We start from the raw sequence: 22,635 nt of genomic DNA, 5'->3' as shown, positions 1-22,635 counted from the left end.
GGTTCATGGTAAGTGTATGAGAGACCATTAATCAAATTCACCTAAATATTTTTTTCTTCCATTTTCTGCAAATCAGGTTACTGAGGAATAAGACTTTGACTTCTTTTTGTTTGCAAAGTCAAAAATCCATTGAAACCCAAAAACCAACAGTAGCAAAACATAAAGGGTAACATTTTCAAAAGCACTTAAAAAAAGAACAACAGGAGTACTTGTGGCACCTTAGAGACTAACAAATTTATTAGAGGAAGAAAAATAAATTTATTATTCTTCGGAAGTGGGCTGTAGTCCACGAAAGCTTATGCTCTAATAAATTTGTTAGTCTCTAAGGTGCCACAAGTACTCCCGTTCTTCTTTTTGCGGATACAGACTAACACGGCTGCTACTCTGAAACCTGCTTAAGCTATCTAACTCTAGGAAGCAGATGTCCTTAGGCACCTCTCTGCAGCCTGGACTTAGGTGCCTATCTCCAAGAAATCTTAATACATCCCCCTCAGATTAGTTTAGGCAGCTCCCCATCTATCATGCTGGCTTTTGTGGATTGCATTCTTAGGCACCTATCTCTCCCCATTCATTGTATAGGGACCCTAGGTGCCTAACTCAGCGTTGTTCCTGTTTTTTCTGGGTGCCTAAAAGTTAGGTGCCATGGACTCAGCATTGCGATGCCTAGTCCCTTCATGGATTCCACCCTCCAGAACCTGAAGTTGGTGTACCTCATTCCTCTAGGCCTGATCCTATGAGGAGCTCAACCATTCAATTGCTAAGGAAATCAATGGGCCATATCCCAACAATAGGAGTTCAAGAGGAACTGTAAGTGTTCTGCAGTTCTCAGGGTTTAGTCAAATGAAAGCTGATGGAGCTCAGCACCTGGCAAGATCAGGTCCTGTACACACCAGTTCTAATCAAATCGACTGAAGTCCTCTTCCCAATAAGTGACTGTCTAACTCAGTCATTTGAGATTTTTGCAGGTTGGTAACTAGGAAGATACAATGTTATTCTTTCAACAGCCTGGAGTTGTTACCTCAAAGAAAATGATTTAAAAAACAAACAAACGTGTACCTTTATATAGAAGTTGAAAGAAGAGTAATTAAAAAAAGAAATCTTTTAGCAATTCTAGCTGTACATTTTCCTGTTGGAATTTGCAAATCAGTGCAATAAGAATGTTTAATTCAATATTCACTGGAAGAATAATGAAAAATGGTAATGCTCTTTTTTTTAAGCGATAAGAAAAAACCCACTAGCTGTTAACTTGAAAATTTTTCAGTCTCCGTTCTTTGTTTCACACCGCAACATTCACTCAAAGTAAAGAGCTCTACTGTCGGTCACCATTCCATCTGCAACTCATTCCTTAGTCACATTGTAAAAGCTACCCAGGACAATAGAACACAGGCAATTTACTAATCAGACATATTTAAACTGATTTTATTATTACATTTGAAATGCTCAGGACTTAGGTCTAGAAAAATCTATGACTGGATATTAGAAGGCAGCTACACAGACTGGAGGGGATGAAAATCACTATTTCATATTCTGTGTATGTAAAGGGAGTAAACAAGACTTTGGTAAGGAGCTGTTTGAATTAAGACAGCAACCACAACAAAACTAATTTTTAAAAAAAGCTAATTTAGGTTAAGTACTGAAGGATTTTCCCCCTTCTCTTAGAAGGCTGTTTTGTTATAGAGGGTATCTTGATTGTCAGATATGGAGCCATGAAGACATTTTCCCCATCCAGTGAACAGGCAGGGACCTAGGATTTTTCTTTTTGCCTTTCTCTGTAGCAGCACAGGACCAATCAGAAAACTGAGAAAAAGTAAGAGTAAAGTACTGTGACATGGTGGCTGGCCCTGAAGTAGGTTCAGCTTCGCTGTGCCAGAACAGTTGCTCTCAGTTTGGCCAATTCAGAGAGCAGGGCAGCACCTGGGGGTTTAGAGAACCACAGAGAATCTGAAAGGAGCAAAACCTGATCTGAGACTCTGAGTGAGGGCTGTCTAGGAGGAGAAGATTGGCAGGAGATAAGGGTTGCCAGACACAGAAGGTGTTTCCTGGGGGAAGGCTGAAGGCAAGGAGACTAGAGGGGTATGCTGGCTGACCTCCCTGAGCCAGGGCCAGAGGGCTGAAGGAGAGAAGAGGAGTAGCAGCAGAAGGAAGTGCCTGGTGGCCTAGTTGGAAACTGAGGGCTGGAGATGGCTGAAGGCAGGGAACAGTAGAGCTGCTCATCAGCTGACATCTCCATGCTGGAGAGCTGGATCCAGGGGAACAATGAGAGGTCCAGAGGGAGGAAGGGATGCTCCCCGGCAAGAACAATCTCCCAAAAGAGAAGCTGTGTGGGGGGGGTCCCTCTGGGAATTGCATTCAGAGGAACAGAAGAGGACTGACAAGGAGCTTAGGTGTAGTGGAAGACACCAAAATCTAATATGGAAGGACTCCCAGCAGAGATGCTGGGGTGTGGGGAGGGAGGGGGGAGGGCAGGGGTTCCTGCTGGGAAAAGCAGTGTTTTAAGGACTATATCCACTGAGTATAGGAAATTGACTATGCTTGGGACTTTTTGTAATGGATGGATTTGCAGTACGGCTTTGGATTTGCAGTACGGCCCCAGAGAAAGATGTTCTTAAGGCAAGAGAGCTGTTGTAGAGTTAGTGGGGGATCTGAAGAGGCAGGCGTACTGAGGCAGGCATGCCTGTTGTGCCATGGCCTGCAGCCGGAGGGTGCGCTAGGCAGGACCTCACTATGACAAATAATTTTACATGGAGAGCAACTAAAATGATAAAAGGTTCAGAAAAACTTGACCTATGAGGAAAGGTTAAAAAAGCTGGGCATATTTAGTCTTGAGAAAAGACGACTGAGGAGAGACCTGATAAGTCTTCAGATATGTTAAGGGCTGTTATAAAGAGGACAATGATTAATTGTTCTCCATGCCCATTGAAAGTAGGACAAGAAGTAATGGGTTTAATCTGCAACAAGGGAGATTTAGGTTAGATATTAGGAAAAACTTTCTAACCATAAGAGCAGCTAAGCTCTGGAACAGGCTTCCAACTGAGGTTGTGGAATCCCCATCACTGGAGGCTTTTAATAACAGGTTGGACAAACCCTTTTCCATGATGGCCTAAGTTTACTTGATCCTGCCTCAGTGCAGGTGGCGGGATTTGATGACATTGTCCTATATTTCTATGATTCTACCATTCTTGAATTGTGGATGCCAGGACGGGACACAGCCTTGGTTGCACCAGTGCCACATACGGAGGTAAAATAATCTTTCTACTCCTATAGGAGATTTCTATTCATGCATCCAAGGATCATGTTAGTCCTTTTGGCCACAGGGTTTCACTAGTATTTCATGTTCAGCTGATTATCCACCACAACCATGACGACATCTTTTTCACAGTCACTGCTACCCAGGATAGAGTCCCTCACAGTATAAGTACAGCCTTCATTCTTTGTTCCTAGATGTATACATTGACATTTAGCTTCCAGCTTACCAAGTGATCCACATCCATATTAATGACCCGTCCTCCTCATTATTTACCACTCTGCCAATTTTTGTGTCATCTGCAAACTTTATCAGTGATTACTTTGTTTTCTTCCAGATCATTGATAAAAATATTAAAATACATAGGGGTAAGAACCAATCCCTGTAGGACCCCTACTAGTTACATCATGAGACCCGTCAGTTTCCATGTTTTAATCTATTAAATGTGTGCCATGTTAATTTTATATAATTCTTGTTTTTTAATCAAAATATTGTGCAGTGCCAAACACCTTATGGAAGTCTAAGTATATTACAGCATGGCTAGTACCTTTATCAACCAACCTTGTAATCCCATCAAAATAAGATATCAAGGTAAATTGACAGGATCTATTTTCCGTAAACCCATGTTGATCATATTACCCTCCTTTAATTCTTTATTGAGTCCCTTATCTGCCGCTCCATTACCTTGTCCAGGATTGATGTCAGACATAATTCCCTGGGTCATCCTATTTCTCTTTTTTAAATATTGGCAATCAATATTAAATATTTAAAATCCGCTCCCAGGCTGATAATGTCATGTAGGTTTCACACGGACATCTGTATGCTGCAAATTTGCACATTCAAGCAGGGAACTGAGAAGCTGAACAGCCTGCTAGTCACTACACAGGGGGGCATTTTAAAAAGTGCTCCTAATTAATGTATACCTAAGAAGCTAGGACAAGTTATCTCCCATCTAAATTTTCTGTGTGTAGCCACCAGTGTGTTGGAGCAGTGAGAAGGGATCATCCAATCGGAATAGGAAGACATAACACACTGTTAATTGCTTATGAGTGCATGGTGGGGACTTTGGCATTGGTTGACATCGGTCTTTCAGGCTGTCCTCTGTTTCTATTGGATCCTTCCTATATAGTCCCTAAATCCTAGTCTATTATTCTCTCTCTCAGAAGCTGAACAAGAGTTTTGCCCTTGTCTTGTCCTTTTCCACTAAGAGAAACGATGCATGCATTTTATTTTCTAAATTTTCTGAATTTTTTTTAATTGGCCCTACTATTGTAAAATTGAGTTTCTCAAGGACTATGTTGTATATAGGTTTTTAAAAATCTAGAAGAATATTTCTGGTTACATTACAACACTTCTAAAAGGTATAGTAGCCAAAACTTGACTCCCAATTTGACTGTCTATTATAACACCATGCAAATATCTCAGGCCCTGATCCTGCAAATGCCTTTGCACATACTTAACTCTACTGCCATGAGTAATCCCATAAAAATTAGTAGGGCTACTCACAGAAGTAAAGTTGAGCACATATGTAAGTGTGTGCAGGATCAGGACTTCAGTAAACAAATGGCAGCCTATGATATCTAAAAATGAATCTACCTCAAGGGTCAATCCTGCCATTCCCACTGCAGTCAATTTGAGTTTTACCTAAAAAGGATGGCAAAATTGAACTCATTAGAGACAATGAAGACACTTACTGACTGAAATGGAAGTTGGATTGGTGCCTAGTATCATGTGATGAGAAAAGGAGACCATACTACAACTTAAAATGGTAGCAGAATAAACCTTGCTCTGGCTCTAGAGTACAGTATTAAAGACAACTGGCATCAACAGTCATTTTTCCACTGCAGAGTGAATGAAAGATTTAGGGTTTTTTCTTTGTTGTTAAGTGTACATCAAAGCCTTTTGCACCACTAAAATAATAAACTGACAGAAGGGGTAGATTTCCATACCTGTTGAGGTCAAGTTTTTGGTAGAGATCCAGTGTTCTACCAAAATATTTCTTTTGAGAATTAAGAGGCTCCACTGTGGCTGCACAGGTCCCATGTTTCTCCCACTCATGCTTCCTATGGGAACAAAGCTAAATTCAGTTTTTAAGAGACATGGAATCTGCCCAGGTATACTCAGAATGCTAAGAGAATGTCCCTTTAAGGTAAAGAGTTCTTATCCAAATATTAGTGTAAGAACAAGCATCTGACAGATGAAGTTCATAACTGAAACAGGAGAAAATCATCACATATCTTACAAACAACCACACATACAATCAGCTAGAGTAGGCAAAAATCCCCCAAATCCTCTCCCTGTATCGCCCTGCACCTCAATACAAGTAAGCAGAGATGCTGATTTCTACAAATACATCTTGTTCACTCTGCCATAGGTGCCAGGTGCAAAAAATGAGAAGCCTCCCATTCCTGGTGCCAGCATCTCAGACTGAGACTCGATTAGATGTGATAAGGCAGAGAATCCTAGCATGTAGTAGAGTACACAACACAAAGAGAAAACATTGCTGTAGGAGGGCAGATTTTCACAGTTCTATTAGTGCAAATTGCTAAGGAAATATCAGGATGAGGCAAAAGAAGAGAGACGCTAACTTGCCCACTGACTGAGAGCATAAATGTAACAGTCATCGGCAGAGCTACATTTTACATATTGTGCTTCATGGTTTTGTGGATTCTGAAATGTAACAAGACTTATGAAGCCATCCAGTGACAGGATATATTTTTCAAGTCTGATAATTTAGTGCCACATACAGTAGAATGTACAATACAAAAGCCCTGCCTCCATGAGATTTTATTATTTAGTACAGAAACAGAGTTCTATCTGGCTGGTGAACTGGGAACATTTTTTTCAGTAACACTGCATGAGAGAGTTTCAGACTGTCGTATAAAGTATACAAGAGAGAAAAAGAGGATGGTCCATTGGTTAAGGTACTAGTCTGGGACTGGGATATCTGTGTTCAATTCCCTACCCTGCAACAGACATACTGTATGACCCTGGCAAATAGATTAGTCTCTCTGTGACTCAGTTTTCCACCTGTAAATTAGGAATAAGTAATACTTTCCTATTTCACAGGAGTGTTGTGGGATAAACATATTGAAGATTGTGATGTGCCCAGGAACTATGGTGATGGTGGCCCATATAAATAGCTTAGACAGATACAGAAAACCATCTGAAAAATATGCATTGTGGGCTAACTTAGGTAAGCAGAACATACCCAAGTTAGTCACGGCTTGACAAAATTTAGTCATACTAGTGTGATAAAAAATGTTGTATTATGAGAAATGAGTCATGTTCAGAAAGTTAAACTGTGAGAATTTTCCTCAAGTGTTAACATTTCTAAATTTCTTTTAGTATAAACTTTAGTGAGGTCTTGTATACTACAATAGCAGGCCATGCGCCAAATTTTAAAAACAATGAAGATGTCCTAAAACCTGGTTCCTTACTATAATGTCAAGCCTGTCAGTATCCCAGAATGCAAAAAATAAAATAAAAAAGCCATACTCTGTTTTGTCAGTGGACTAACACATACAAAGCAGGAAATTTAGCTATATCTCAAGGCATATTTACTGTGAAAGATGCAAGTATGGAATCTTTAACACCGACATCCTTTTCCCAAACTGTTCATTAGTGACTGGGGTTAAATAGATGTCAGCACAAAACACAAAAAGCTTGTAATGAATGATTAAAAATCCCTTCATTTTTTGGATGCCTTGCTTTCAATCTCTTGACTCTTGAGATGTCCCCTTTATACATCACAAAGAAGGGGCACAAGTCCAATCTTTTTTTTTCTTTTGCAGGATGCCTTTGAGTTATGTGTTTACCAGAAAAGTTAAAGAACTTACTTTAAGTATGAAAACTCTTATTAAATACTTGGAATTGGAAAAAGTGGCACATTTACTTTTGAGCTGGAAGTGAGCATGAAGACTGAGTTCAAAATTTGGGGATGGGGGTGGTTATGTGTAACTGGAAGACTGTATAAGTTCTTGAAATTAGGGGTTTAGAATGAAAATGTTTCTCTCATTCCTATAGCGTTGTTTCTTTACAGTTATTACAAATGTGACAGATCAAAGTGTATCTGTAAGTATCCATGCCAAACTACAAATCAGAGGGTCTGCAGATTTGGTTGAACTTTAGGAGCATGCAGCAGCTGCTTGGGAGAACTGCTGATAGTTTTAGGGCCTTGGCAACTGGACTGTAGTGTCTCTACTGCCAAGAGGCCCAGAGCTCTGCCCAGCCCAGCCCAGCAAGAACTCATGGGACCCAAAGTTTGGGTTCACTACAGCCTGGTGAGTGTCCAGGAGGGGGTGCTCACCCCAGCTTGCAACAAAAAAATTAAAATAACCCTTCCTAAAGACAAGCTACCTATTTTGCACAGCACAACTATATGAAAGAAGAGAAAAGATGTAGAAATAATTCATTATTTCTAACTGTTGGGTATAGGAATGTGGCATTTTACCTTCACCTCTTGCACTTAACAAAACACAACTAAGGAAACTATGGAAACTGCAGAAATTCCTAGTGAAAAATAAGACCAATTTCTTTCTTGTCTAATGCTCAGAAAGGCCTTGATTTTTCAAAGCGCTTGTGTGGCAAACAGCAAGAAAGGCAAGGTCACCGCACTTGAGCATCAGCTCATGCTTGTGTCGAATACGGATGCAAGACAGTCCTCCGTACAGGCAGCAATGAGTAAATAAACAAACTACCCAACAACAAACCTCTTGTGGATCTCTCTGACCCTCAGCAGCGTGGGGGGAAAGAAGAGGCAAGGCATTAGTGCACAACAGGTGTGTCTGAGGAGACATGAGTTCAAATGCTCAGCATTCAAAGCTAGGCAATTCCCTCTTTTGATTTCCTTCTGCTAATGGGCACGCAGGAGCACTCACTTATGCAACCTGCCCTGCTCCACCACTTTTGACCTTGTGCTGACATGAGTAATTCTGCCTCTGCACTACGCAGAGCTGCAGAATGCCCACAATGCAGCAAAAATTGTTGTGCTCACCATTGTAGAGGGAAGATGGGATGTCACTTTCTCCCAAACAGCACTGCAGAGCTCTGCTCCACTTTGCAGGAGCACTGAAGCCTGAGTGTGTGGTGGACAAAGCTAGAGTCATATCAGATGGGTCTGAGAACTAAACAAATGCAGTGGCTCACAGGCATATAGATATTGCGGGAGGAATAATGAGGAGCTGCAACCCACAGCTGTCCATAACTTGCGGTACTCGAAGGGGATTAGATGCAGATAGTTGCCAGGTCTGTGATTCTTTCTTCTGCGCTGTACACATTTGGGTTGAGCCTACACCCTTATGTGTTTGGGATGAACAATCTTTTCAAAAATTTCCCCCTAAACAATTACTCCACATGGGACACTTTCAATTTAAAAATCATAAATTGTAGAATACATACATTTCTCTTTCCTACGATACTAAGATCTTGATTCTTAAGTGGAAGGATTTTTTAAAATCCATTTACTTGTCACTTTGTATGCTCTTTAATATAACTCTTTCATTTAGCTTTCAACTATGAAAATCTATGTAGTCCATTTCACTTTTAGGTTCTTCATGCTGAATTTTCACGGTTTTATACTCTAAAAAGAAATATTTACAAGGACTGTTTATTTGTTTCATAAGAACTATTTTAACTGAAGTAAAAAATGTGGAAGCATTTCAGCGGTGTTAAGTTTGCTAAAAGCTTGTAGGTTCATAAAATCTGTAATTAGAGCCATATTTAAGGCAACACTGTCCCTTATTAAACAGCTCCCAGTATTAAAGGGAAGGATTTCTCACAGTCAACAAATATTGGTCACAAAAAAAAAAAAATTAAAACATACCTAAACCAACTGCCATATTGCTTTTATACTGCTGGTAACCCCAGGTTATTTCAACTTCTGGCAAGACTGCTGTTGGCTAGCCTTTGAGTCAGAAATGCTAAATGGAATCAATAGCCAAGATGATATATGGGACTAGAGTAAATTCAAAGTTTTCAAGGATTTTTCTTCATTTTGATCAAATAGTCATTTTTTACCAACAGATTTGTATGAAAATATTTCACTTGTATTTATCAAGATCTGCTGTCCACTACCATGACATCATATCTTGACTTTCCCCCTCAGAAAAAAAAAACCAACAGAAGATCCTATATACTACTGTCTTCAGCCCAAAAGCTCCCAACTGTTTAGATGAGCAAAGTGGAGTAAAGAGAAGTTGATCAGGGTACAGGAAGTGCTAGTTCTGTGACATGTTTCTCTTGCCCTGGGATTATGCGGGGATTGGGCTCTGTGTAGGGAGAAGGCAGGGTCAAAAGGACAGCCACTCTCCCTGCCTGCTTTATGATACTGCCCCAGAGAATTTTCAGTCCTCTAGGTGGAGATAACCCACCCAATCCTAATGAAAAGCACCTCAGAAACTAAGTCAGTGAAACAATAAGGAGTCCGGTGATACCTTAAAGACTAACAAATTTATTTGGGCATAAGCTTTCGTGGGTAAAAAACCCACTTCTTCAGATGCATGGAGTCTCCTGAAGAAGTGGGTTTTTTACTCACGAAAGCTTATGCCCAAATACATCTGTTAGTCTTTAAGGTGCCACCAGACTCCTCATTATTTTTGTGGCTACAGACTAACACGGCTATCCCTCTGATACTAAGTCAGTGAAGGATTTTAACTCAGGAGCTGGGAGAATCTAATAAAATACTGAATGAGTCCATCAACTTTTTGGGTTGAGGTTTTGGGTAGGAAAGACTCTTCATTCACAGGCATGCTCTGTCTCCTTTTCACATCTATACAAGGAACCCATGCTGTGAGACAGACTTACAATTTCTCTAGTGAGCCAGCAACTTCAAGCATATATCAAGCAGATATGAAGAATTAATACATTTGCAATGGGACAAAGAAAAAAACAGTTTTTTTATCTTCCCTTCTTTGACTGAACACAGAGGAGACATGGAAACCATGGTAACAAGCTTAACCTACTGCAAATACCAAAGACCCTGCAGAATACCATACACAGTAAGAATCGTGTTTATCCTGTTACTAATATTGGACCCTACACTGCAGTCCTGCTTTCCAAAACACAGTCCTCCATCCTATAAATGTGACCTACAGTCTTGATTCCCAGAGGTATGCCTTTGTGTTTAGCTGTACTAAAATGCATGTTGTTAAGTGAGGACAGTTTACAATAAGTTCTACAGAGGAATCTGGATCAAACCTATCTTTATAATTATTTATTGCTTCACCAATTTGTGGGCCATCTGTAAATCTTACCAGCACTAATTTTATATTTATTTCCAGATTATTGATAAAGATCATGAATAGTGCTGGGGAAAGAACAGGTCCCTGTGAGAAACACCAATGTTCGATGATGACTTCCATTTACGTTTTGGGTTGTTGTTTTTTTTTTTTTTAAAAGATCTATCAGTTAGTTACCAGTTTTTAAATCAATCCAATATGGGCTGCACTGATTTTTGTATTGTGACTTTAAAAAAAAAAAAAAAAAACTCAAAAAAAAATATTGTGTGGTACTACATCAAAATGCCTTACAGAAGTAGATGTGTAGGATATCAACACAGTTGCCTTTGTCAACCAAACCTGTAATCTGAAAGAACACTACCAAGTTTGTTTGACAAGAACTCATGGGAGCTCTCTGCACCTTCATATACTTCTTGTATGAGGAATTTCAATGTCTCTCTAAATGTGTGCCATTATACCAGTCCTATAGGAATGTGTGATACACCTACAAGAAGTCTGTATATGACACTTATTAGGTCTAGATGACTGCATAGAGTCTCACTGTAGTCCTTGGGACACAACAGTGGTGTAAGGGTCTACACAGGTAATCCTTTGGAAGACTGAGGCCAGAGATCCTGCTTCCATGTAAATATTAATATTGACAAAGCATAAGAAACACAGAAGGAAAGTGCAGAATAATTTCTAAAGTTGTTATTCCAAGGTTTTTGATGCAACTACAGCAAGCGTCTAAAGCCTGGTACCAAAGGCTCCTTCAGATAAGTCATTTAGAAAGACTATAAGATACATCCAAAATGAATTTCCATCGTAGCTTGAACTCACCAGAACTGGGTGCGATTAGGAGATGAATGGAGTACATCAGGCCAGTATTGTCTCATGTCTGGCAAGAGATCCTAGAAATTAAAAATATGTATCTACCCTGTGTAGCTGAAAAGGGATTTCATACTCAATATACATAAATGGATACATTTTCAAAACATTGCCAATCTCCTTGGAGATTCTTGGCTGAAACCCGTTATATAGGTGAAAAAGAATTATTGCTAGGTGAGTAAGAGGTTTTGTGCCCTGTGAAAATGTATCCTTATGGCTGTTTCAGATGCAAATATACAATTAGATTTTGAAACACTGAACAAAAATATTTCCTTTCTTGAAATCAGATACATTTCTGTAACTGTTTAATTAACTGATTAATTTCTGCAACCCTACGGAAATCCTCTTAAATTGTACAGTTCCTGTCTTACTCATCTCCAGCCTTTAATCCCCCACCCTGTATTATAAAGCAATGTTAGACTGATAAATGGACTTTTCCATTCTTTATGGTTTGAAAGAAGTCAAATTCATCATAGAGCTTACTGTTCAGCTCTCCTTAATTTGCATTCCCTGCACCCCTGCCTGCAGATGTACCTCACTTCTGGGAAAGGACAGGCTGCAGCCACCACTGCTTTCACTTCCCTTATTGGTTCCATCAGGGGAACAGCTTTAAACAACAGATGATAATCAACAGGAGTCCTACTACTGGACGCTCTGTGGAAAATGCACTCCTAGGTGCTGGGCTGCCCAGCAGCACAGAAGTTGCAAGGGGTGCTCTAGTTGTACCCTCCCTAGGGTGACCAGCTGTCCCAATTTTATAGGGACAGTCCCGATCTTTGGGTCTTTTTCTTCTATAGGATCCTATTACCCCGCACCCCGTCCCGATTTTTCACACTCGCTGTCTGGTCACTCTAACGCTCCCCTCCAGAAAGACTTTTTGCCCCGGGAGGCCCAGAGCCAGTGTTCTGCCAGTTTCTACTTGAAAAGACTAGGGAATGACTCAAGCCATGTGTGTATACAAAACCAATGGTGATTTGAAGGAGTCGTTGAACTTCACAGAGACTTAGAATAAGGGAATAAAGCACCTAATGAATGTTGGAATGGGAATTTTTAAAAGCATAACCATCTCAGATTACAAATTAAATCAGAAGGGATAGGCTATGAAGTTATATATATTTGGGATTTGAAAAGGTAATTGTGTTCAATCCTGCTCAGAATTAACATTTTAATTTAAATAAATTAAAATTACCTTAATCTCAGTCACATTGAAGTGCCATGTTCTATTACATTCGTCTACTTTATCAGGCCTAGGGAAGAAATATACAAATGAAAACAGAATGCCCACTATTAGGAACTGGGTGGAAAAAGTCGTGTCACGGAGCTACATTTCAAAGTTACAAGATTATAGCTTTGAAATTTGAGTTTAAAAATCCAAGGAACCCAAGTCAATCTCTACAGCATTTTCACCATCACAAACGCATTAAAATTCATTACGTGCTAATTGTGGCTGAACTCTTCTAAGTGCAGAGGACCCTGTTGTGCCCTTCACACCACTTTAGCTATGCATAAAGTGCCTGAGTGGTGTGGAGGACTTTGCCTGGGCCCTCTCCAATGAAGTCAATTCCATCCTAAGTGAGTCACTCAATTTACGATTCCCGAGACCCACACAAATTCTAACTGCCTTGGAACCTAGTTGTAATGCTGTCGATAGTTTTATAGAGGATAGGCGACCAATCTTTTGTATGTTTTCTTCCAATCACTTATTTTTTTATGAAAAGTCTCTACATCTTCAGAGATTCCAGCCAGTTGTTTCCTTTGAGACAGACATGTTTTTCACAAGTTTCTATGAGTTTTTTGTAACATGTTTAGACTCCTCAGGCCACATTCAGTCATGAGACACTAATAAGTGCTCTGAACTCAGAAAAAGAGGAAGTTATACTCCCCTTTACATTAGCAACTTTGGAAATAGACTTTTAAAAAAAAAAGCTTATTCTGCAATTTGATTTGTGTGCCTGCACATGATCACCAAGCATGCAAGATCATAAGTTAGCGGTGTATTGAACTATACAACTTTGGTCTCTGGCTAGAGCAGGGTTCTTATACTTCAATACGCTACACATTCATAAGAGCAGATCAGTGGAGCATCCACCAGCACAAAAACTAAAAATCCTAGTAAGTTAGAGGTCTGACTTGAACCTGCAAAAGCACAGATTCAGTGATAAATGGGATTTTGCTCTGAAAACTGCCTGTGGAAAACATGATCATTTCTCCCTCCTCAGATCTGTTCCCTGTGTGTATTCAAAGTCAGACCAGCAGACAAAAGTATCATTTATTATTATTATTATTATTATTATTTCTAGCTCTGCAGAGCCAACAGAACTAAGAAGAGAGAATGAACTGAAGTCTTTTTTTGGATGCATTATCATCAGTATTGTTTACTAAGATCTGATCAGTTACATCTGTGAAGATCCCTTTGATGGTAACTGGTTGCTTAGGCACCAATGAGAGCATAATTTGAAGACAATGGGATGGTAATACAGAGGTCTGAACTGGACCTGTAGGACTTATTATTGGAGAAGGAAAAAACCCATCTTAACTCTCAGTGCCTGATTCTTATGTTGCACCAGTTTTACACTCATGTAAATCCATTGACTTGAGCAGATTTACATGCGTAGACAATCGGGCCTTCAGAATCCAAGTGAATTTGTAGGGCTGACAGAAAACAACATTTGAACTTGTAAAATGAGCACATTTAATAAGGAAATTGTTTGGACACAACAAACATGTAATCCTCAATCCCATGTTTACAAAGTCATTTTTCACATTAGAAACACACTTCAGAAGTTTCTCATAATTTCCTTTCCATAGGTGGAATGGAAAAGGGGAAAACATATCTTAAATTGATGTGACTTTATTATCAAAATTAGAAGTCATATGTCATGCTATTAAACCTCTAACCTATGCTACTGAAAATGCCTACATAAAACTATAAAAATCAAGCAACTCAAGGAGAAACACACTATAATTAGGCATTGTAATATGCATCCTACTGGGTAAATTTGCAGTGAAAGCAGAAATAAAACTGATAAGACAAATTTTAGAGAAGTTACATTCGTATCAAGGCTGGTGATGCTTTTAGTTGGATTACAGACCACAGTTTGGAGCTGTTTACAGTTGCTGAAAGTCTGCATATTAATCCTTATGACACATAATATGAACATTTTCTTCTTCAAAGTCCTGTCTAGAATCAAATAACTAATCCCTGTAATGCCTAAATACTATCATCCCCATTCTACAGATTAAAAAAAAATATCATTGAGTTATTTACTCAAAGCTACTGCAGGAGTCAATGCCAGAGATGGGATTAGAGCCCACACTGGCTTCCAGTCCTGTGATGAAATCACACACCATGGGTGAAACCCTGTTCCACTGAAGTCAATGGGAATTTTGCCATAAGCTTCTATGGATCCAGAATTTTGCCCCATGGCTCTTTCAGACTTAAAATCCCATAGCAGAGAAGCACATCTGGGTCTTTTTTTATAAGGATATAGACAAAATTCAGTGCTGCTTTAAGTGGGTACAGATCCATTGACCCACCCCCCCAAGTCTAAGAGCCTGATTCTTCTCTCCCTCAAACTCATTTTACAGCATTGTCTCTAATGAAGTTATTTCTGATTTACACCGGTGTAAATAGGAGGAGAATCAGGCCCTTACACTTGAAGTCAATGAAGCTGTACCTGCTTACGCCAGCACTGAATTTAGACCAACATGGCATTCTTTTCTAATTTGAAATTAAAAAGATTTGTTTTAAGTTCTTACCATAGTCCATGAATTGTCCAGTACTGGGGGGGATCTTTGCAGTCATTTTCACTCATCTAAAGAAAGCAAAAGTCCATAACATTTATTAAATACATTACTTAGTCAGAGATCACCTAATCCATTTTGGGTTTAAAAACATTAGAGCATGCTAAGGGATTTACCACAAACATGCTGAATGAGCAGCACGAATAATTGAAAGATCAAGGGCAGATTCTCAGTTAGTGTAAATCAGCATAGCACCATCTAAGTGAATGCAGCTAAGTCTTATTTACATCTAATGAGGATCTGGCCTGCAGTTCCCAGCAGTTTCCTATTTAAGAGATCAGCAGACCCTTTCAATGAGTTCAGAGTTCCCAAAACAAAGAGATTTTAAACGTTGTGAGAAGCCATCAATGGTGTGTTAGTGAAATCAACCAGGGCCAGTTTTAGGGGAAGGCCAGCAGGGCGGTTGCCCTGGGAGCCAACTTCCTGGGGCGCACCACTCCACCGTGCCATTTTTCCCCACTCCACTGGTTAGCCAGCTAAGCCACTCTTGGGGGCATAAAAGTGTTCTCTGAGCCCTGACGCCAACAATAATTTGTATATGTCCATGAGCAATTCTACTGCTGGTATACAAGTAGACATACAATGATTAAGGGAGAGAACCACACATTCACAGCCCAAATAATTACCTATGCAAAACGTTAACTGCTAAAGAAAGGGCAGAACAGTAGATACAGGAACTTTCCAGGAGCTCAGTAAATATAATATGGAGGCCCAGTCTTGCAAACCCTTGCACTAATCCTGCTGATTTCAGTTTAACTACTTGCTTGAGTACGGACTATTACTACACCTCTACCCCAATATAACATGACCCGATATAACACGAATTCGGATATAATGCGGTAAAGCAGCGCTCTGGGGGGGCGGGGCTGCACGCTCCGGTGGATCAAAGCAAGTTCGATATAATGCAGTTTCACCTATAACGTGGTAAGATTTTTTGGCTCCCGAGGACAGCGTTGTATCGGGGTAGAGGTGTATTATATAGGGGTTGGGGTTTCCACCTGAAAGGAAGCAGAGCCCTTGATTACACAGGGAGAGCAGAGTGCTCTGTGCATAAAATGTTGTTTTTAGTGTAGGTTATATGCTCCTGATCAGTCACTAAACTTGATGCTCAGACTGTCAGACTCAGTGTTATTTTCATACTTTCTCCAATATTCTGCCTGGTAACCACCAAATAGTTTAATGTAAATATTGATTAAAAAACAAAAACTCCCTACTAGCTTTTCTTTTAATCTCTGCATGTTCCTTCCTGCCCTAATTAGTGTGATTCACTTGGTCAGAGCTACTGCTCTGACACTGCAGAAGGGTAGAATAAGACCTGTAACCTCACTAATTGTCCAAGCTTCTACAGTCCTATGCCATGCATAAAGCAGCATTCTTAATTTTTCACGTTTTCTTTCCATGTGTGCCAGTTTCCTTCCTCTCTGATCTTGCCACCTACATAGTCCAGTGACTAGACAGCAATTAAACCCAGTGTCTGTTTTATTCCAGAAGGGAAATTAGACAAACAACATTGCTCCTCAAAGGAGATTTGTGAAATCAAAACACTTCAGATAGCTAAACCAGAAACACAGTCAATTAACAACTATCCAGCAAGTTACATCTTCCCTTGAACACTGTCTTACACCTAAATAGCTCGGACCACTAAGTTTGCTAATCACTTGGGGCCAGCTCCAGCTCCCATCAAAGTAAATGGCAAAACTTCCATTAGCTTCAGTGCAAACTGGATCAAGACCTTGCGTTGAAATTCCTAGAAAGTCAAACATCAAAGGTTGGCAGTCCTTCAAATTGAAATCCTTCTTAGACTGGTGGGAACATGGATTAAACTCACCAGGCTTGAAATTCAATTGGTTTGCACTTTATGTAATCATTTGAAACCTATGCAAACTGAGTGCAAGTGAGTGATGAATTCTGATCTGGTAGCATTTTACTCCAAACTTTGCACAAGCATAAATGGACAAGGTGCAAGGTACCAGAGAATCAGGCCCACCACACTGAACTGGCTGGCATAGTACCTTTTACAGATTTCCCTTTCTATATATTACCCTCCAGATTTGTGAGTCACAATTAAGACAGAACAGTTACTTACCTTAGAGTATCTGTGGTTCTTTGAGATGTTGTAGTTGGTGTGGAAGAAGAACAATCTGGTTTTGAACATTTTGAGAACCATCTGGTAATCAGACTGTACAGCACAGTCCAATTTGGTATGATAAGCCATCTTTCAAACTGTATTTGTAAAACCAGAATGCAGATGCAAGCCACCAGAGGGCCCATCTATCACTTCTTATATTGAAAGGAAGGATGGTGTGTTGGTTAGAGCCCTATCCTTGGGAGACCTGGGTTCATTCCCAGTTCTGCCACATACTTCCTGTGTGATCTTGGACAATCATCTCTGTGGATCAGCTCTCTGTCTGTAAAATGAGGATAATAGCACTGCCCTACTTAATAAGGTGTTGTGAGGATACATACATAAAAGACTGTGAGGTGCTCAGAGACCACTGTAATGGGGGCCATATAAGTACCTATGATAAATAGATCTAGTTTCAATGAAAATCTGTTTCGTTTATATAGATCCTACAAAAATAAGTTCATCCAGGATGAACACCAAAGCAACAGTGAAAATGGAAACTAGAGGCTGGCTTCTGTAGTTACGATATAAGCTGGTAGTTTATGGGGACCATATGGGAAGAGAGCTGTCCCTCACAAATATGTAGCACAGGCCTCTTGCAAGTAAACATTTGCTGGAAATACTCACAGATGTGTAGAACTATAACACAATTGCTCTGAGGTAACCTGGTTTTAGAACAAGTTCATCCAGAAGAATACATTTTACCCTGAGCACTAACATATTGTATCTACAGTGGAACACGTCTCTTGGGTAACACCAGTACAAATACGAGACTATCCAGTTCAGAGATGGAACATATTGTAAAGGCAACTGTACAGTTAAATAATTTTGAAAATGTGAAAGGCATAACTGACACAAAATTGCAGGCCATCAGGCCAACTCATTTTTAGAAACAGCAACGTTTGCACATGACTAACAGAGGAAGAAAGGAACAACTTTATTTGGTGTCCATAAGCAAGGACTTTTTGGTCTAACGACACATCAAAACAGCAGTGGTTCACCATAATCCCTCTGATTGCTGAACTAGTATAACTCTATTTTATTTGATGTGTCTCTTTTTCCTTGTAACTTTTAATATACAGTCACAACTAAAACCCTGCAGCTAGGAACATTTTTGATCATATCAGTGTTAATGAATCTATTATTGAAAACTAGTTTCATTCTTAAATGAAATGTGTGATGCTGGCAGACCAGGTGCCAGCTCATGCCAAGGTCCCTGGGTCTCAAGTGGACACTGATAAATACATAGTTGGAATCTGTCTGGCTCACTTGTGGGTTAATATTGATAAGATAATTGTGACAAATATGGCGAGTAATACATAGAAGAAAGTGAAATTGTTAGAATTTCAAGAAAGTGTTTAGATTATTGAATGCTTGGAAGTTGCTGCATGCATTAATCTTATTTGTAATATCTGTGTTCCAAATTGCAGTGTAATACTTGAGCAGTTGTATTGTGAGCCTCTGTGACTGCATACAGGAGAAGGACATTAATTATTGTGAAGAGATGCTCTTCTACAGAAATCGTTACATCCCTCCTGAAAGAGGAGACCTATTGATACCAGGTGGGCTAGGGTTGGTTCTTACAACTGGAAACTCCCTACATCTGGAGTGAGAAAAAGTCAACAGCAGTCAACAGGACTAAAGATACTTCTTGTTGTTTTGCTCTCCTCCTCATGAAAATCAGTCATACAAGTGGACTCCTCCCATCAGCTGAGTTTGCAGCTGAGAGCACATGGCAGGAGGTGGATAAAAACCCCAAACCAAAGGAATTAAGGATCTCTATGCTGCTTGGACTCTGCAGGGCAAGGTGTTTCTAGGTATAAGCAAGAGATCCCTAGATGCTTAGCCTGGATTAGCCCTGAAGGACAAACAGAGCTTGCTGATTATAAAAGCCTATATTACCTTTTGAAACCTAGGACTAACTCATTTGTGTGTCTATGGATATGTCTACACTGCAATTAAAAACCTACCACATTTATTAATTTACACCACAATTAAACAGCCCCTTAGCCTGAGTCAGCGCTGTTTAACTGTGGTGTCAATTAATTAATTAATTAATTGTGGTGGGAGGGTCCCAGAGCCCGGGCTCCAGCCCAAACATCTGCACCACAATTAAACAGCCCCGCGAGCCTGAGTCAGCTGGCATGAACCAGTCACGGGTGTCCACGGCAATGTAAACAGAGCCTATATTTGCTTGCTTTATCCTTGTAAATAACTCTCTAGTTTCCTTTCCCTATTTAATAGGACTTCATATAGTTTACAAGTGTTGTCTTTGGTGTGAGATCTAAAGCACAGTTGACCTGGGGTAAGTGACTGGTCCCTTGGGATTAGGAGTAACCTGATTATTGCTGTGATTCTCAGCGTAAGGGACCATCTATCACAGAGACTGACTCACCTGGGTGGCAAGACAGATGGAATATCCAAGGACTGTCTGTGACTCCATGTTAAGACTGTTAAAGTACCTGAGGAGTTTACACTTGGTGCAGTTAGTTGATAAAATTTATGTTTAAAACTCTCAACCAATTAGGGATTTGTGCCCTGGTTTTTAGCAGTCTGCCCTGGAATTGGTGTTGGTGGTATTGCGGCACCATTGTGTCACCAATGCATTCTGTTTAACAGTCAGCCCTGTTTCCTTTCTCCTAGGTGGCTCTCTCATTTCTCATTTGTTCAATTGCTATGGGTGGTGCAAAGCAGATTTAAGCAGAGCTGAGGATGTGGCCTTTATCTTCCTTCCTGTTCTCCCCTTGCTCACCAAGACAGAGACTGGATGACCAAACTCTTGCAACAGATTTCCCCTCTCCACAGGCCTCCATATTCCCAATGAATGGCAGGGCAGCTACTGCTACTGTTTGCCAAAATAAGTATCTCCAGAGCAGGCAGCACTTAAAATAGACCCTCTACCTTAATCAACTCCAAGAAAGAAAGGCACAGTCATAAAAGCTTCCCTCCTCCAGTTCCTTAGCTGGGGAGACAACCTTTCCTATTTAACTGTTCCCATTCCCATCTAACAGGGTTCACAATCCCCTAGGATTGAATAGTCCTCTAACTCCTACAGAATCATAAAGTAACTGTTAGCTCACCATCACTGAAGCCACGATGATGAGTCAAGCGTAACAGCACACCCCTCCTTTAAAAAGAGTTCTCAAGCACAGCTTTTTAGTAGTTTATATTATCTCTGTATTACAAATAGCAGTGAAAGTGTCAAAGTGACTCAAAGGCTAAGTAATAGGAAGTTGACATTAGAAAAAAATTAATTGCACAAAGTGCTACTTTTATGGGAGGTTGATTAATCATTGGAACAATTTATTAAGGGAAGCGGTAAATTCATCATCACTCGGGGTCATTAAATTGAGATGGGATACCTTTCTAAAAGAGATGGTCTAGTTCACCCACAAGTTACTGGGCTCAATAATGTTCACTTATGGAGCAGGAAGAACAATTTTCTCCACTGTAGGAATCACTAGGTGAAATTCTAAAGCCTGTGTTATGCAGGAGGTCAGACTAGTTGACCCTAATGGGCCCTTCTGGCCTTAATCTATTAACACAAAACCTAAACATATAATGTCCAATCTAATCAAGTCAGAGAAAAAATTTACTCAAAAGTTACCATACACAATAAAGTAATAGCTTAAAATGTATAAACATCTAAGGTACATATGGTCTCTATTTTCTAGCATGTACACTCTACTCAAGGGATTTCAAAGTGATCATTAAGCAGATTTCATTTTAATTTACTAAAGAAAGATCTGCAGTTTTCTGAATATCTTTTCTGTACACACAAACAATTACAGCTGGTAGGAATAAAGATGAAAGTCATCTGCACGCCAAGCAAGAGTTTAACCTCCTGGAAACAGCCCTGCATATAAGCAAAGTGGCTGACTGACTGACAGACACACACACCCACTCCACCCCTTCAGGAAATATAACCTAATAATAATAATAATCATTTGCATAGAGTATTCCATCATCAAAGCACTTCACAAACATGAATGATAGAATCTGTGTTGCAATCTCCTGTATCCAGTCATTTTTTTAAAGTCATCAGAGTAGTTTATTAATCATTTTGAAAAAAGAAGGCACAATGCTAGTGATATTTTCCTCCTGAAATTAATATGTAAATCATTTGAAAGACACTTAAGAAACAGATTGTTTTGCAGCTTAAAAAACTCTATTTTTTTTAAACCAACTACAGTTGCATTCTGGAATCCTACTTCCATATATTACATGATGTTAACAAGAAGAAATCTATAAGTTTTGAAAACATAGGAGGTGGAACTTGTAACCACTCCAGGGTGTGAAACAGTACAAAAAGTCACCTAATGATTATATTCTTTTGGAGTTTCTCTAGTCCATTAGATACACTTGTATCCAGGTTGATTCCTCTCCCTACATGAGACACTGTAAGGATTACTGTTTAGAGAGCCTGCCTTTTCGGTAGCTTGCCAAGTCTTCAGTTATCCTGCTTGCAGCTTCTCCATTTTAGCTCAGAGGGTTATACAACTTTTCAGCCAACATCAGAGTTCTAAAATTAAAAGCAGCAGCCAGGGTGGATGCACAGTAGTAAAATATTTTACTTTGATGGTCTGCATGTCTCATTCATTTAACCAAAGATTTGCAAGGCCCTTGATTTTGGGTTGCCTCCGTTTAAATGCTTGACCTGTCGCCAGATTTTCAGAAGTGCACACCAGCAGAAGTACAACTGAAGTAACTGTGAACTGTGTGCACCCAAGAGCATTGAAAATCAGACCTAACATGCCTCAAATTGGACACCCGAAATCAACTATCATGTTTGAAAAATTGGCTGTTAAGTTCTCCACTATCACTGCCCCCCCCCCCAATTTAGAATACTGTAGAGCACAACTCCTGCTCCCCTCAGAAGAGTTTAACACTGTATGTGTTTTACTGTTGCTGCTTTTCTCCCTAATTTGATTCCTGAAACAGGGCTGACAAGCCTAAAAAGCTGCCCTTAAACAAGAGAGTGTGCCCCCAAATGCTACAGTTAGAGGTATAAACGTGTCTCCCTCAGAATTGCGGTTCCAGATGTGTAGCAGTAACACTTGCCCTAGTTGAGGCTTCTCTTTATTACTCACAGGATCATACCACCCTGCCTCAGCCAATCTGATTAAGAACCCCCAAAAAAATTAAACTTAAATTTCAAGTCAGCAGCAAAAAAGCAGATCTCTGTTGTGTCTCCTACGTCGCTAAAAAAAAAAACACTTAACAGAATTTAATGTCATTGGGACTGAAGGGAAGTACATTTATTTGCTAAGCACTTTACAAACGCATCTGGAAACTCTGTGTTCTAGAATTCCTGCCAGAATTCCTGGGCATATCAGTGATAGATATTGATTTTTTCA

The 22,635-nt window shown here is 39.8% G+C and overlaps 1 protein-coding gene across 1 annotated transcript in view; it reads right to left on the bottom strand.

Annotated features, from left to right (window-relative positions):
• RNASET2 (ribonuclease T2) overlaps window positions 1-22,635 on the bottom strand; it is a 39,211-nt gene that overhangs the window by 5,969 nt on the left and 10,607 nt on the right. Inside the window, exons 4-7 of the mRNA XM_034765235.1 lie at window positions 15,109-15,164; window positions 12,539-12,596; window positions 11,302-11,372; window positions 5,194-5,307 (exon numbers count right to left, since the gene is read on the bottom strand). Coding sequence (XP_034621126.1) covers window positions 5,194-5,307; window positions 11,302-11,372; window positions 12,539-12,596; window positions 15,109-15,164 — 299 coding nt within the window. The remainder of the gene's footprint in view (window positions 1-5,193; window positions 5,308-11,301; window positions 11,373-12,538; window positions 12,597-15,108; window positions 15,165-22,635) is intronic.

Source organism: Trachemys scripta, chromosome 3 (genome assembly GCF_013100865.1).
Source record: "Trachemys scripta elegans isolate TJP31775 chromosome 3, CAS_Tse_1.0, whole genome shotgun sequence".
Taxonomy (NCBI): Eukaryota; Metazoa; Chordata; order Testudines; family Emydidae; genus Trachemys; species Trachemys scripta.
This window is presented reverse-complemented; position numbering and strand designations above follow the sequence as displayed.